Here is a 14531-nt window from a genome sequence, read left to right on the forward strand (position 1 = left end):
AGGGATGGTACAGCAACAACAGTAAGCACAACTACACTTAATAAGTAATGATATACAATGACGATTCATGAAAAGACCGATGACCCGCCGATGACAGCAGCAACGGATGGGGACAGCGGAGCAGCGACAACAGGAACGTGTAGCAATAATAAGTACTAATAATAACTAATAATGATAACAATGAATATCAGGATAAGCACATGAGCTAGGGCAGACCAGCAGGAGCGCTCCAAACAGGATACCCATGAGAACCTCGAGGACCGGAGGAAAGAACGTTATAACTACAAATACAAACACTGCTACAAAGTTAGCATCTATGGAACCAGGAAAAACACCACTCTCGCGCATTAGGTCTTACCTCAGGGGGTGTGGAGGGTGGATATGAACCGGAAGAGCGTGAATTTGTGAGATTGACCCACAAAAATCGTAGGCTGTATAACGCCAACAAACCCTTATAAAAATGCGTGGACTTATCAGGTAGAGCGACAAGAGAGAGACTTGATGACGCGCGGTGTGTTAGCAGAAAGAGGTGAAGGGATGTGAAAAGAACATGCGGCATCCTAGAATTCCAGCCGTCGTCTGCGGGTTCTCCCTCGATCGCACCAGTGAGTAATGCAAACATCCAACAGAGAAGAAACACTGATTTCCTTTTGAGCGAAGTGGATAAACTAAATTATAGATGTGTGATCGCTCAACTGTGACCTCCAACCCCTCTCCTCGCCAGACTCTTCTAGTCATTATTCTGTTATAAAGCCCAATCGAGAATATCAATCTTCGTAGAAGGGGGGTACGCGCAAGAGGGCTACTTCTGCCCAACTTTTGCAAAAACATTAGTTCATCGACCCAAACTCTTCAGGACGACTCCCGAAGCCTCAGCAAAGCGGGTACCCAACAAGAAGGCCCAGTGTAATTAAAACTCAAATTGACTAGACTTTTCTCCGTGGTGTACATTCTGCACAGTTAAAAAACTCGCCCCTGAACCACCAGTGCATAAATGTAAGCAAAACTAAAGTAAACCCCAAGTAAGTCAGTACCCCTGTCCTCCCATTGAAAACCCTAATATACGACCAAGGCCCAGCGACAGTAGACATAATAATAGAGATGACAACACCTTAAGAGAGGATAACGATAGCTCAATCCTCGGGAAATTGCTATTAAGAGTGGCAGGTTCTAGCTTGACAAGGAAAAGTCTCATTCGCCACATTTTTCAAATATTTTGTTCCCTCGTTTACTTATCATCTAGACGCAGTAGCCTATAAAAAACTTTGAAGAGAAGACCTCCTACAATCACTCTAACTATCATGGACACAAAGAAAATAGCAAAGATGCAATACTTTGGGGTAAACACAAGTGAGCAGCCACGCCTAGATATGTGTCTCCGCTCTCCCAACTGAACCGCGTGTTTTTAGACTGCGAACCAGATTCTGAAAAATGCATACTATAAAACCCGATCCGGTGCCAGCTCCCTTCACTATAGGAAATACATCACTCCTACCCGGTGAGTTTTCTCCTGACGTCTAGTTCACTATGCATCTCTGGACAGGCTAGAGTACAGCTAGATGTAATCTGCCACTGGCCACTCCCCTTAGCTAATGGAATTAAACTCCTGTTAGCGGTTTGCTACTTAACAAATTTTCTCAAATCAGGAAACATTCTAGTATCCCCGATGATCCTTGTAACAACACTTACAATGTGGGAATCAACAAAAGACCTTAGGATCTCCTTTAAGATTGACATATATCATGGTACTAACCAAAACTGATGAAATACACACATGGCATTGCTGCCCTTATTTGATACAACATTCAAATAGCACAAAAAGCAAAAAAAACCAATAGGCTAACTGCAAGACAAATCAAAAAAAGAAATGCCAGTATGGAACTATAAAGACAGAATGTATTCTAGTGACTCACACTCCAATCACGCTCTCCTCCTCCCGGGTCCTCTTACCCCGCTGCTCCTATAATGCATTTTCAAGAATTTCCACCGGGCCTGGAATGAAAAACAAAACCAATCAGTGCTGCAGCAAAAAATAGAAAGCTAGCTTTGAAGTTGGTGGCAGGGTCCCAAAGCGTCTTTATTTGACACCTGCGAAATGAGACTCAAACAATTAACTATCCATCTTTTGGCTCTTGATTGGTTTGCTTTCATTCAGCCCAGGTTTGGATTCTTACAAATTGCCATTAGGAGCGCGAGGGGAGGAACATTAATGAACACATCTTCATGTACTACTGTCAGGAAACGTTTCAGGCAAAGTAGTTGTATTGCGTTGTATTGGTATGAGGAAGTTGATGAGACCTAATGCAGCTCAATTAAAGGTTTTAGTTACCGCGTAATATCAAATATAATATAATCAAATAAATAAAAATGTTGAGTTATTAGGTGAGTTCTATCGTAACTCAATATTTCAAAGATTAAGTTGAGTGTGATATGGGAGCTCTGTTTTGGCCTGTCTTAGTCCTAACGAGTAGATGATTAAGAATAGCTGGCAGTATTATGTAATAAAAACATATGGTAGACAGGTAGCGCATATCGGTAATCTCTCAAACAGGTTATATCCAAAGCCACACTTACAAGCGACAATCAAGTTACTGACAGTGGCAACTATAGTAAAAGGAGAATCAGCATCGGCCGCCATCTGTCGGTGGCCACGTGAATTCTCTTACCTGCGCCAATATGACGCATGCTCCTCACTCGTGTTCAAAACTACCATGGCAGCGTATTAATGAGCTATGATATAGTAGTCAATACTGCCACTCCCTCTAACAATCCCCAAAAGCACCACCCCTCACGTGATTTCTACACAACCCTTGCAATTTTTCTGCCAAATAAATCATAAGTAGTCCCACAATAACTACAAGCCTCATATCAAAAAGAGCCCCAAGTGTCCTAAACAACATGTGAGTTCACTAAAGTCAACCAAACTCTTCTCATCCTCGCGCTACAGAAGACTCACTGCTGGGCTCGTAGTAGCAGTTATCATGTGATAATAATGATTTTTTTATTATCCTATTATTATATTCCATGTGTTGACTTCACTAAAGATGGCATTAAGGTGTCCTGAGATAACTTCTGTTATGAATTGGCGCTATACAAATAAAATTGAAATTGAAATTGAAATTAAAATCCTTCATCCGGTTCAAATCTAGAGTTACAAAGCACCAAGATCTAAACAGTGGATGGTAAAAATGTGGCTTCAAACTAGATAAACACTCAATGTATGGCTGGTGTTTACAGCCTTTTTTATGTACATTTAAAAAAAAAATTGAAAATTCATAAAAGTCTTAAATGAAACCAGTTGAAACCTGCAGAAACCCTGCTACAACAAAGTCCAACGAGTAACTGAGACAATCAGACAGGTTGTAAACAAACCAGCCATTTGTTTCCAGATGATCTAAACCCTTTGAACATGGTGATAAAACTGAATGTAAGAGCACCTGAAATGTTGGTAATTGTCCTGTCTTTCATTTTCTCTTCTATCAACCTGTGGGTTTGTTTACAGCCTGTTTGACTGTTCTGTTTCTTTGCCTGTCGAGATAACTTGTACAATGTTATTATTACTCACAGCAATAATGGCCAAATCTATACATATATTAAGTCCCAAAAAGTAAAAAATCTGAACCATCCTTTAATATGTTGATGTATATGTATATGTAGTAAAAAAGCTGTGTTTAGCTTCCACTCTTTCTGCCTTTGGAGTGCTTTAAAATAGATTGGGGACAAGGTGACATTACTGGATGGGTCAATTCTTGTGGATATATCATGCCAACACACACTGGTGGCATATCATGCATGTCAAAACACCTTGATTTCTTTGTAAACCCACATGTAGGCAACGTCTGGCTATACCACTGTCCTAATTCCCAGCTTCAACATGCGTCACTGCTCCAGAAAACCAGCAATTTAATCACATTCACTCCCTGGAGTGGCTTGACTACTTTTTTTGTCTGTTTGCCGCTTCCGCTTTGTGCTACAGACATCAAATGACGCAATGCTATGAGAGCAGCCAGTGTGTATTACCACTGTAGGGCGCAACTCACAGGCGACACAAAAGGTGATAATGGAATAACAATCTGTATCGATCGAGAATAGATGAGTTTATCAGTGGGTCAGATATGTTTCACGGACGAGGAGAAGAATTTGGGATATTTTTTGTATGTTCTATCTAGACCAAGTGTGACCAAGACCAAGTGTGAATCTGTCCCTGATTAGCTTGTCAGAGTGAAAAGCAGCAGGGCTCTGGGTGCCGGGGGCAGGGATTGAGAACTGCTGGACTATGTAACAGGTCTAAGAGCAGTAATCAGGAAAGGAGGGCTAAAAGGATAATACGAGAGTTAGAAAGGGAGGGTGGAGATAAAGTGAAAGATGTAGAAGACTGAGTCAGAGACTGGTTGGAGCTTCTGAAAGGAATGAGGAAAAAAGGAATCGGACAATAGGGGGGTGGCGAGGTGGGAGTGGAAACGACAGAAAAGTGTCGGAGAGCTTACAAATTGGAAAAAGGGCTTAGGAGGAAGCAGGAATAAGTGAGTGGGTGACTCACGGGGGTTTAACATCTCTTTTGCTGTGGTGAATTGCCAGATGAACATGATGTGAAATTCATTTCCAAAAGGAGAAGTCTGCATAATGCTCCTAAAGCAGGAAACATGCAGACATACATTCTTTCTTTATTATAAATGTGAATGTAGCTGGCAGAGCATGGTATCCATGGGCTAAGACAGTTTTATTCACAAATGTACAAGAAAAGACAGTCACAATACTTCCATATTCAGCCTCTTAGAACAACATATTTTTGACATATTTTTAGTTATATCCAGTCATGCTGATCATTTGGTTCTGTTTGTTCAGATTTTCAGATTGGGTGTGTGTGTGTGTGTGTGTGTGTGCGCTTCCCAAGTAACAGCCCCATGGAACCTATTTAATGTGTGTTCTGTGGATTAACCAGTGTGATCAGGACATTATTTCTGGAAAGTGACGTTGTTATTTTTCATACCTGTGAACACCGCAAACTAAATTACAGAGGAATAATAATACCCAAACTATCTGCACTGCTACGTGGCCACATTCGCCCTTTCACACACATTCACTCAGTGATGCAAAGGCCATCGAACAGAAAAAATTTTAAAAAGAAGACTACTATTTGGTGCTTTCTACATAATGTCTATGTTTGACAAACATCACATAAAACATCACATTCCTGGTGTTAAACCACCAAACAGAAAACATGAAGAAGTCGCGGAAGTTGGCATTTTTCTGAGAAATTGCATCTGAACATTGCAGGAGCCCCGAGGTCCTGCGTAAAACATGAAGTTCAAATGGTTCAGAAAGGCTCAAAATTTAACTAATTATTTGTAATTAAATAATGCATGGTGTAGCCTTATGGCCGGTAAGACATATGTTTGCCTGGTTAAAGTACCAGTGTGTAGGATTTGGTGTTTTTTTAACGGTAAAGTTGCAGATTGCAACTTCACTCACAACACCCTCTTCTTTCGGAGTGCAAAGGAGAAACTATGGACTAACACCCCTATCTAGAGCCAGTGTTTGGTTTGATCTAAATTTTGCACACTGGACCTTTAATTCATCTTTAAGTTGCAAATTTGGCAAATAAGCAAAACTGTTATTTTGGGCCCTGCTTTACGAGGTGATCTGACAGCTGCTGCACCTCTGCTCAGTTCACTGTTAGAATATAAAGGGAAGGAATTCAAAAGGAATAAAAAACAAAAGAATCAAGACAAAACTACGTGAGAGAGATTATTACCAAGGGGAAAACAGGCCTGGAAAAAGAATAGTGCTGCAGCCTGTTTACTTTGCTGTTGCTTTATATAAGCTCACTAGATGGCACTGTTGCTCAACATATATTTCCTTAAAAACACACACCACTGGGCTCATGCAGCCAGACCAAGCAACTGCATCACCCAACATCTGCACAACTAATCCTGGACAACATAAATCATGTCACAGACTTCTCTTCTTTTCCATACATAAACACTTAAATCCACTGTTTAAATCCACATTTTCTGTGACAGTTGAAGGACAAAACACAACTCCATAACTCTGTGATTCCATAACAAAGAGCAATTTCTTTCTAATAAAGAGGATTGGAGGAAATCATCGAGTCCTCCTTATGTTTTTATTGGACATCTCATTTAATTTATTCATGGCTCTATTCATGCACATTAGTTTAATAATTAATCTCTTTAGTAGTCTAATGCCTGACATCAAAGGAAGCTTGTAAGAGCTCTGCACAAACAGACTACAAACTACTAAAGGACCTAAATGGCCAATAGGAGATGTGTTGTGCTAGCATTTTCTGCATAATTATACATTTCTCAAGTAATAATGAGTTGACCAGAAAGAATTTGGTATTATATACACACTATGGGGTCTCCATTGCAATGTTATAAATTAACCATATGGTTTTGGAGTGCAGCATGGGGAACTCAAAATTTAGACATACTCTACTGTAACTCACATAAAACATTAACTTAGTGACACTACAAATCAGCATACAACATCTCTGCCTTGGGCTGAACGCTCAAGTATAGACAATTGAAACCACAGCTGACTGTAACATTGATCCACTCTGGATATTTCAGAGAGTTGTGAATTAAGCTTACTGTAAGTTTCTAATTGTCAAAGAAGTTCTCACTTTACTGACTGACAATGGTTGAAGATAACATTTAATCAAGTGCTGCACTACCCAAGAACAGTTTAGAGGCATGTGTACTTACTTTAGTTTCACTTCATTCCATTTTTCCAAAACCCACCTGCTTTGCTTAGTTTTAAATATTTTCATCTGTTTTATTTGTTACTCATATATTGTGTCTGCATTTTATGTCTTCTTATTGCTACTTCACTTACATGCTAATGTATCAATAATTGATCATTATAGTGGTATAACAGACATGGACCCTTCTGAATCATGACAGCTTTTACTTTTAATACTTTAGAGTCATATTATTGTATTTTGAACTTGTTTAAAGCCACCACCATACCACTCCTGAGGTTGTTTGTAGACTTAGGTTTTAGGTTTATAGTGGTGCCATGTTTGATTTAATCTTTTATGTCAACTCAAACATAATTCCAGCCAAGCAATCAAGCAAGAAGTAAGTGTCCTATAATGACATTCTTTAAGGTGTGACCATACAGTTCTGGAGTGTGACTTAAACCAGACGTGGGTGATGCTTAAACTAGAAGTGGGCAGATTATAAAGTAGTCATTATGAGTGCAACATTCAGACAGTGTTAGACAATCTAACATTACTAAAGCTGTCACTTTTTCCAATAATCAAGTTAAGTTTGTTTTAATTAATTTGAACAAATTGCATGACATTTCCGATTCGTTCGAATGTCAAACAAATAATCTTAGATCACATGTTTCAATTGTATGACACCACAATGGAAAACCTAAAGGAAAGACTATTCTAAAGGCTAAGACAGTCATGCATGTCAGTCATTACCACTGTCTAGACATAGTGATTACAATTTTAGACTGTGTGTAGTGTCTGTTGACAGATAAAAATGCTGTTTTTAATATTGTATTAGGTAACTAATTGACTGTCCCAGTGTATTTGTCCAATCATTTAGATAATCAAATGCTTTGACAAATGTGGATTTGGTTATCAGGGACATTTCCGCAACATTGCCTTTCTACATTCCACACTTTCAACACATAGGGTAATAAAAAAAGCTCTGTCTGGATGGTATTTGCGAAAGGTTATACTGAGCCTTCATTTGTATCAATGACTAACTGGTGGATGGTTTTCAAGACAGGTTTCATGCTGCCCGGTTATCTTTTGGCACGCTATCCAAGGTCCACCCTCTAAACTGGAACAGTCCAAGTAACAAAACGGTCTCCGAATTATTTTGATTGTGAGGATTGTTCTCAAGACTGTGGCCCTATCTCTTTTTATCTGGTTGAAGCCTATTGATCAGACGAATTGATTGTTCATACATTATCTTTTTGTTCATGTCATCTCTACCTCCGTCTGTCTCTCCTCATCTCTCAAGGATATCGACTGGGTGCAGACGGAGAAGCATGTGTTTGAGCAGGCGTCCACCAATCCATTCTTAGTAGGCCTCCACTCCTGTTTCCAGACAGAAAGTCGGTAAGAGTATGATAAGGCTGACACACTGTACAGTTTTTACTGCCAATACATTTCAGTCACAGCACTTTTCAATAATATGAAATATTGCTTTCTGATCATGGTCTGTTCTTCATTAATGGTGAGGCTGGTGTATTTTTATGATTTAAAAATTATCAATAAATACCACGGAAATAAATGTACCTACTAACAAGTATTGTCCGTGTAGCAAAAGCCTAATATCTTAATCTCTCAATCTCAAAAGTTATTGTGACATGAAATAGAGAACACCTGTGCTTTTGGGTCATTTAGATTGCTCAGTTTGTACTTGCAGGCACAGATGTGCTGTATTTGATTTCATCATACGTTTTGAGAATCCTTTTTGTCATTTGCCCTGGACCAAAACTTGGCTTCATTATCAAATACTTGCACTGGAGCCTTCCTTTCCCCATATTAGATGTGTTAGGCCTTCTTGAACCTTAGCAGTGTGTTGTGAGTGGGGTTATCTTTTCAAAAGTCTAATAAACATAAAAGAGCCATACCATACTATAAACTATAAACCCAGCGGGCAGAGCAAGTGTAGTTTTTAGAGTCAGCTCGTCAAACAATGTAAACGCTAAACCACAAACCTGACAGTGACGTCTGCATGAGACTGAAATGCAGTTGTGGTTTCAGGGAAAACAGCATGTTCACCTAAATGAACCAGAATGTATCCTAATGTTTTTAATGAATCTTGCTATGGCATTGGAGCTCATTGACACAGAGACGTGATCTATATCAGGCCAAAAGAAAATACTTGTTAGCAAGTTAATTGATTATTGGTTTTGGCCTTATTTCCACTGCAGGGTTGACTTTTCTTGATTTTGCCGTAGTAGAAGTAGAATATTACTTCAGTAATCCCAGATGGGGGAATTCTTTTTTCACTGATTGTTTTACACACATAGACCCCAAATAAAATCATGCACACACAGGGCTTATAGACATGCAAATGTGGAGATATGGACTGCCACGCAGCAGCACTCCAAGAGCAGTTAGGAGTTATTCTTAGCTGATTGCATAAGAACACCGCGTGAAACTGCCGTGACATCATCTTCAAAGCGACACTTACACAGGAGGATGTCTCATGTCATGCAAGGGATGGTTCTAGTGACTGTTCTCCCTCACGTTTTAGTATCGGCCAGTGGTGGGTAGAGTACTGAAAATCCATACTTCAGTAAAAGTACAATTACTTCATAAAACATGACTCAAGTAAAGTTACCTTTTGAGAAATCTACTCAAGTAAAAGTAAAAAACAACTGGTCTATACAAGTTACTGTTTCAATTTATATAAAAGTATAAAGACTTTTATATAAATCTTTAAAAGTAGTCAGCTGGGGCCAGGGATTGTCGCTGGAAGCTAGCTCTTGTTTTGGGTTTTTCTCCATCATTGCATTATTTTTCTTCCAGGCAGCAGCAACATGGCATCTGCAGTATAGGTGCTCCTCACACGCTCACCACCCCGACACTGAATACCCATATTTTGAGCAATTGAAGTGAAGTTAAAAATAAGTAGCAAAGTAAAAGTACTCTAATAAAGACTAAAAGTACAGTCTAGAAAAAGGAAATGAAAGGTAATCATTCCTTACCATGTGCATTAATTGTAAAACATTACTACCTAGCCCTGATATTGGCTTAGCTCACTTGGATCCAAAAAAAAAGAACAAAGTAGCAGATAGTATCCACAACTTCTGCCTATGGAAAACCAAAAAAGAATGGTTCCAGCAAGTCGAGTTGAGTTGAGCCAAACTGAACCATGCAGTGGAAGTGATGCTTTAAATAGATTTGTTAGCACTGATTCAGTCGGGTTCAAAAGGAACTTGTTGAAGAGTCAACAGGTAACGGTTTTGTATGGAGAAATGTATTTAAATATATAGAATATGCCATCTTAAGAAACTGATTTTGAATCAAAGCAGACATACTGTAGCACATGTACTCTTATATATATACTCCATATATCTAATATACTTTTTTTTTTGCAGGACAAATTGTTATGTATCTTATTTTTCATATGTTTTAATGATAACATTTTACAAAGAGCTTCTGTTAAACAGTCTCAGTGGCGTACTGATTCTCCCATCCTGCTCTGGTTACCAGGTTATTTCTGGTGATCGAATATGTGAACGGCGGGGACTTGATGTTTCATATGCAACGACAAAGGAAGCTCCCTGAGGAACATGCAAGGTAAACATCCAGATGTTGCAACATCTGTTTATGTACATTATTTAAAAAAAAACTAAGTCCCAGTCCAGAATTTGGGCATCTAAATGTAGACTTTAAGTGTATTACTTCCACATAGAAAATGACATGTACAGGTGGCATTTATTTAAAATTCTAATTAATTTAAACATATATGAAGTGAACTGACTTTTCCTTTGGCCTTTCTCAAGTGCTCAGACTGTATTATGTCATAAAAAAATCAGGACCAAGTGGAGGTACGGTAATAAAGGCTCCAGGAATAGACTTTTTGATCAGAGGAGGACATAGAAGTGGGTGAATTTATGATTGGATTTTGGTTAAGTTGACATGGCACAGTCAGCTAGCTGCACAGAAAACACATCTATGCAATTGGCAGCTATTTTGGGTTGGACTGATTGAACCTCCTCCAGATGGGTTCCTTTGTATTTCACATGATGGTATTATGTGAAGTACAGGGCGTATGTAGTTTTTGTCTTTTGGTTGGAACAAAAACCATCAGTTTCATAAAAAGCATCTTGTGTTTTGCGGTGTAGGACAGCTGGAGTGTGTGTGCTTGGCTGAAGATGCTTTTACATGCACCTTCTTTGCACTCAGTCTAAATGTTCCTCAACAGCATACTTCTTATAAGTACTCCTTATGCTTAATGGGATACTTTAGCAGCCCTTCATGGACGTGGAAACGCTGCCAAAACCCAACTTAACACAATTTTTACACCTATATATAGTGAACCAAATATAATGAGCGCCCATAATTCATTGTGCCTGTCTACTTGCGGGGTACTCCAACTGCAGCTCTGATAAATGCTGGATCAAAGGCTGGGTAATTTAGAGAGGCACCGTTGGGCCCCTATCGGCCCCTGCAATCTGTATTCTGGAGACCGTGGCTGTACATATGCAAAGCAGCATGTTAATCACTCATAATGATTGTACATATTCATGAGCAGCGCTCTTAGAGAGATCCCTGCTGCATTCCCCCGCGCTGTGGGGGAGGCGGGTCGGTGGGCGATGGATGGTGCTGCTGATAGGACGAAGCTTCCATCAGTCTGATGCCAGCAATGAAACAACGGCGTACAATGGAGGCTGTCACAGTGAAAATGTGGGGGAGCGATGTGGGATTTGTGATTTCTCTGTCAAACATCTCCCCACTACAGTCTTTCCCTCAGTGTTTGACAATCATGGATTTACAGCAGGCAGACAGAGGAGCTTGTCAGTGTTAATGAAGGCTTATCTCCTAGAGACAGAATACACACAACCTACACATGGAGAGGAGACATGCTACTGACTCACCAAGTACATCGAATCATGGTCAACACTATAGGGTTTTAAGGGTAATGTTTGCTATAAATACCTATGCTCATTATAATGTGAATAATCATTGTAACATAAATCTACTTATGAAAGTCCTTTATACCTCAAATCTCAGTGACCCATTAGAAATAACCAGATGTGCTACATGTGTTTGTGTTTCTGTATTTGGTACTTCATATGTAATCAAACACAGTCCAGGCTTTTGATGTGCCTCCTTCACTATTATGTGCATATAAATGTTCTTCCTTTGTGCACCTAATAAGTGTGTACGCGAAATCAGTCGGATTCATGAAACGCGTGTACCGGACAATTTTGTTCTTACTAGCGTGCGTATGTTGGTGAATCAGAGTTAAATAAATAAATAAAATTTGTCTTGGCCTGCACCTGCTTGGAAATAAATCTAAATCTTTTTTCGAAATTTGAAGATTCATTGCAATTTGAATTCTAAATCAACATTTGAATGCTGCGCAGACCACTGTGTAAGATGACTCTATCAAAACATAGCAACCAGGTTACATCGCTGTCTCAGTCTCTTTCCTCATCTGCACTCTGTATGAAGAGCTCCAGGTCTGTGTGTCTTCTTTTTGTCCGAGGGCACGGCTGAGACAGAAAGGATGAATGCTTCTGACGCATTCCTACAAAATCCGGCAGTGTGGCTCCTCACTGCAGGGTTGTGCGAAGGTGTGACTGTGTTTATTTGTGTTTTAGAGTCAAGTGCAAAGCCCCCTTTTCCTTCCTACCACGGCCACAGTTGAATCACAGATCTCTGTGGCTTAAGACGTGGGTGCAACATAGTAATAATCATGCTTTATAATTAATTACCATTGTGACTGCGATGGTGTTTGTGATGTGTTGGAAATGTTCCAAAAATGTTATTAGGTCCAACCAACTTGAAACTTTTGTTACAACCTTTACAAAACACTGACTCAGGGGGTTATGTACACTTGAGACCGTGCAGCTACCAATGTCTATAGATTGATATTTTCTTGAAAGTCTTTTGCCTCATGGTGGCCCTAGAGGACAGGTCAGACACATCATTCTCTGTATTTGTCCTTCACAGATTTTATGCTGCTGAAATCTGTATTGCTCTGAACTTCCTGCATGAAAAGGGCATCATATACCGTGATCTGAAGCTGGACAATGTTCTCTTGGATCATGAAGGACACATTAAGCTCACAGACTACGGCATGTGCAAGGTAAGAGACGCATTGATTTCATTCAGTAGACTGTGAGGATGGCGGACGTAAGCTTATCAATAATGCAGTAGATCTGTATTGATTGGAAGTACTAACAGGGCCCCTATCTTTTTTTCGTCCACCATTCATGTTCTCGTACATATGATCTCTCCCACACTGTCTCTTTTATCTCTGTCACAACTGTTCTTCTCCTTCTTCTTTCCTTCACCTTGATTCTCCTTCTGCTTCTTCTGCTTCCCTCAGGAGGGGATTAGACCGGGTGACACCACTAGTACTTTCTGTGGAACACCCAACTACATTGCACCTGAGATCCTTAGAGGAGAGGACTATGGTGAGTACAGGAGACACGCTGGGTCCAAGCACTGATCCCAACAACCATATTTAGATTTTGAAATAACTTTTGATAAATCTTTACATCTTAAAGAGAAAGCTGGACTAAAATACACACCACAAAAACACCTGGAAACTTTTGTAGCCTAATGTGCATGGAGAAGGTTTTTTCCCTTGTCCAAGCCTCAGTTTGGAGGAATTCGGAAAATTGCTTTTCCTGCCACATATATCTGAATTAATATATTGTCTTACTGTTGTGTTCCCTCCCAGGCTTCAGTGTGGACTGGTGGGCTCTGGGTGTGCTGATGTTTGAGATGATGGCTGGGAGGTCCCCATTTGACATTATCACCGACAATCCTGACATGAACACAGAGGAGTACCTCTTTCAAGGTGAGACAAAAGAATTTAACAAGACATGGTCAAGCTACACACTGCAGCAGGAGGTTTCATGCCACCACAGTGCGGGGAGAAAGGCTTTGAACTGGGAACTTGTCATTTTTAATTATCTTCAGCTTTTGATGAGCATGTGCACTTTTGGGTTACTAACACAAGTTTCTGTATGTACTAATTGTTATTTTATTTTGAAAAGGCTGTGAAGAATTGATCTGTATTGTAAAAGCAATAATGCCAAACATAACTTTTTCAAAAAGCTTGAATTTCTTAAATAATAGCTACGTCTGAAACAAATATTGAAAGGATTCATTATTTGTGGTACCATAAAGGTGTTTTTTGAAGGACATTTAGTGGCATATTTAGTGGCATCTAGCGGTGAAGTTGCAGAACTGAATGCCACTCAACTTCCAAGCATGTAAGAGAAACTGTAGTGGTTGCGAAACATGGTGGTTAAACATGGCGGACTTCGTAGAATAGGACCTGCTCCCGCTGTAGATGAAAATGCTAATTTTAAGGTAACGAAAGCACAGTGATTTTTATTTTCAGATGATTATACACTAATGAAAACAATATTATATTCCATTCTGCCAGTATATCCTCTTTAATGTTAGATACTGGACCTTGACATTTTGTTTGCATCTGCCCCTAGAGTTACCTGAGAGTGCCCTCTAGAGGAAAGGTCAGGTGGGTTACATGTTTTTCAGAAAGGTTGAATCATCTGGGGGCCATGAATATCAGGTTACATGGAAAACTGACCATCAACGAAGTACAAAAGTGTTGGTTAAGGGAAATGTTGACCTGATAGTGGTGCTAGAGGAAATATTGAGGGGGGGGACCAAATCATTTGTAGTCATCCTATGGGGACCATAAATATCCAACCAAACCTTATGGCAGCTTCACTGTGAAGCAGTGTTGGATGGACAAATAGACTGATGGACTTGTTAGGACAATCCAATAGTTGTTGAGACTTTTAAAGGGGAACTTGGCAAC

At 39.7% G+C, this 14531-nt stretch overlaps 1 protein-coding gene across 2 annotated transcripts in view; it reads left to right on the forward strand.

Moving 5' to 3' along the window:
- Positions 1 to 14531, forward strand: part of LOC118324909 (protein kinase C zeta type-like) — a 132533-nt gene that overhangs the window by 78091 nt on the left and 39911 nt on the right. For both annotated transcript variants that reach the window (XM_035657416.1, XM_035657417.1), the window contains 5 exons: positions 8007 to 8104; positions 10214 to 10300; positions 12683 to 12818; positions 13062 to 13149; positions 13419 to 13538. In XM_035657416.1, coding sequence (XP_035513309.1) covers positions 8007 to 8104; positions 10214 to 10300; positions 12683 to 12818; positions 13062 to 13149; positions 13419 to 13538 — 529 coding nt within the window. The remainder of the gene's footprint in view (positions 1 to 8006; positions 8105 to 10213; positions 10301 to 12682; positions 12819 to 13061; positions 13150 to 13418; positions 13539 to 14531) is intronic.

Source organism: Morone saxatilis, unplaced genomic scaffold, assembly GCF_004916995.1.
Source record: "Morone saxatilis isolate NCDOM2014 unplaced genomic scaffold, NCSU_SB_2.0 Contig15, whole genome shotgun sequence".
In the NCBI taxonomy this organism is placed as follows: domain Eukaryota; kingdom Metazoa; phylum Chordata; class Actinopteri; family Moronidae; genus Morone; species Morone saxatilis.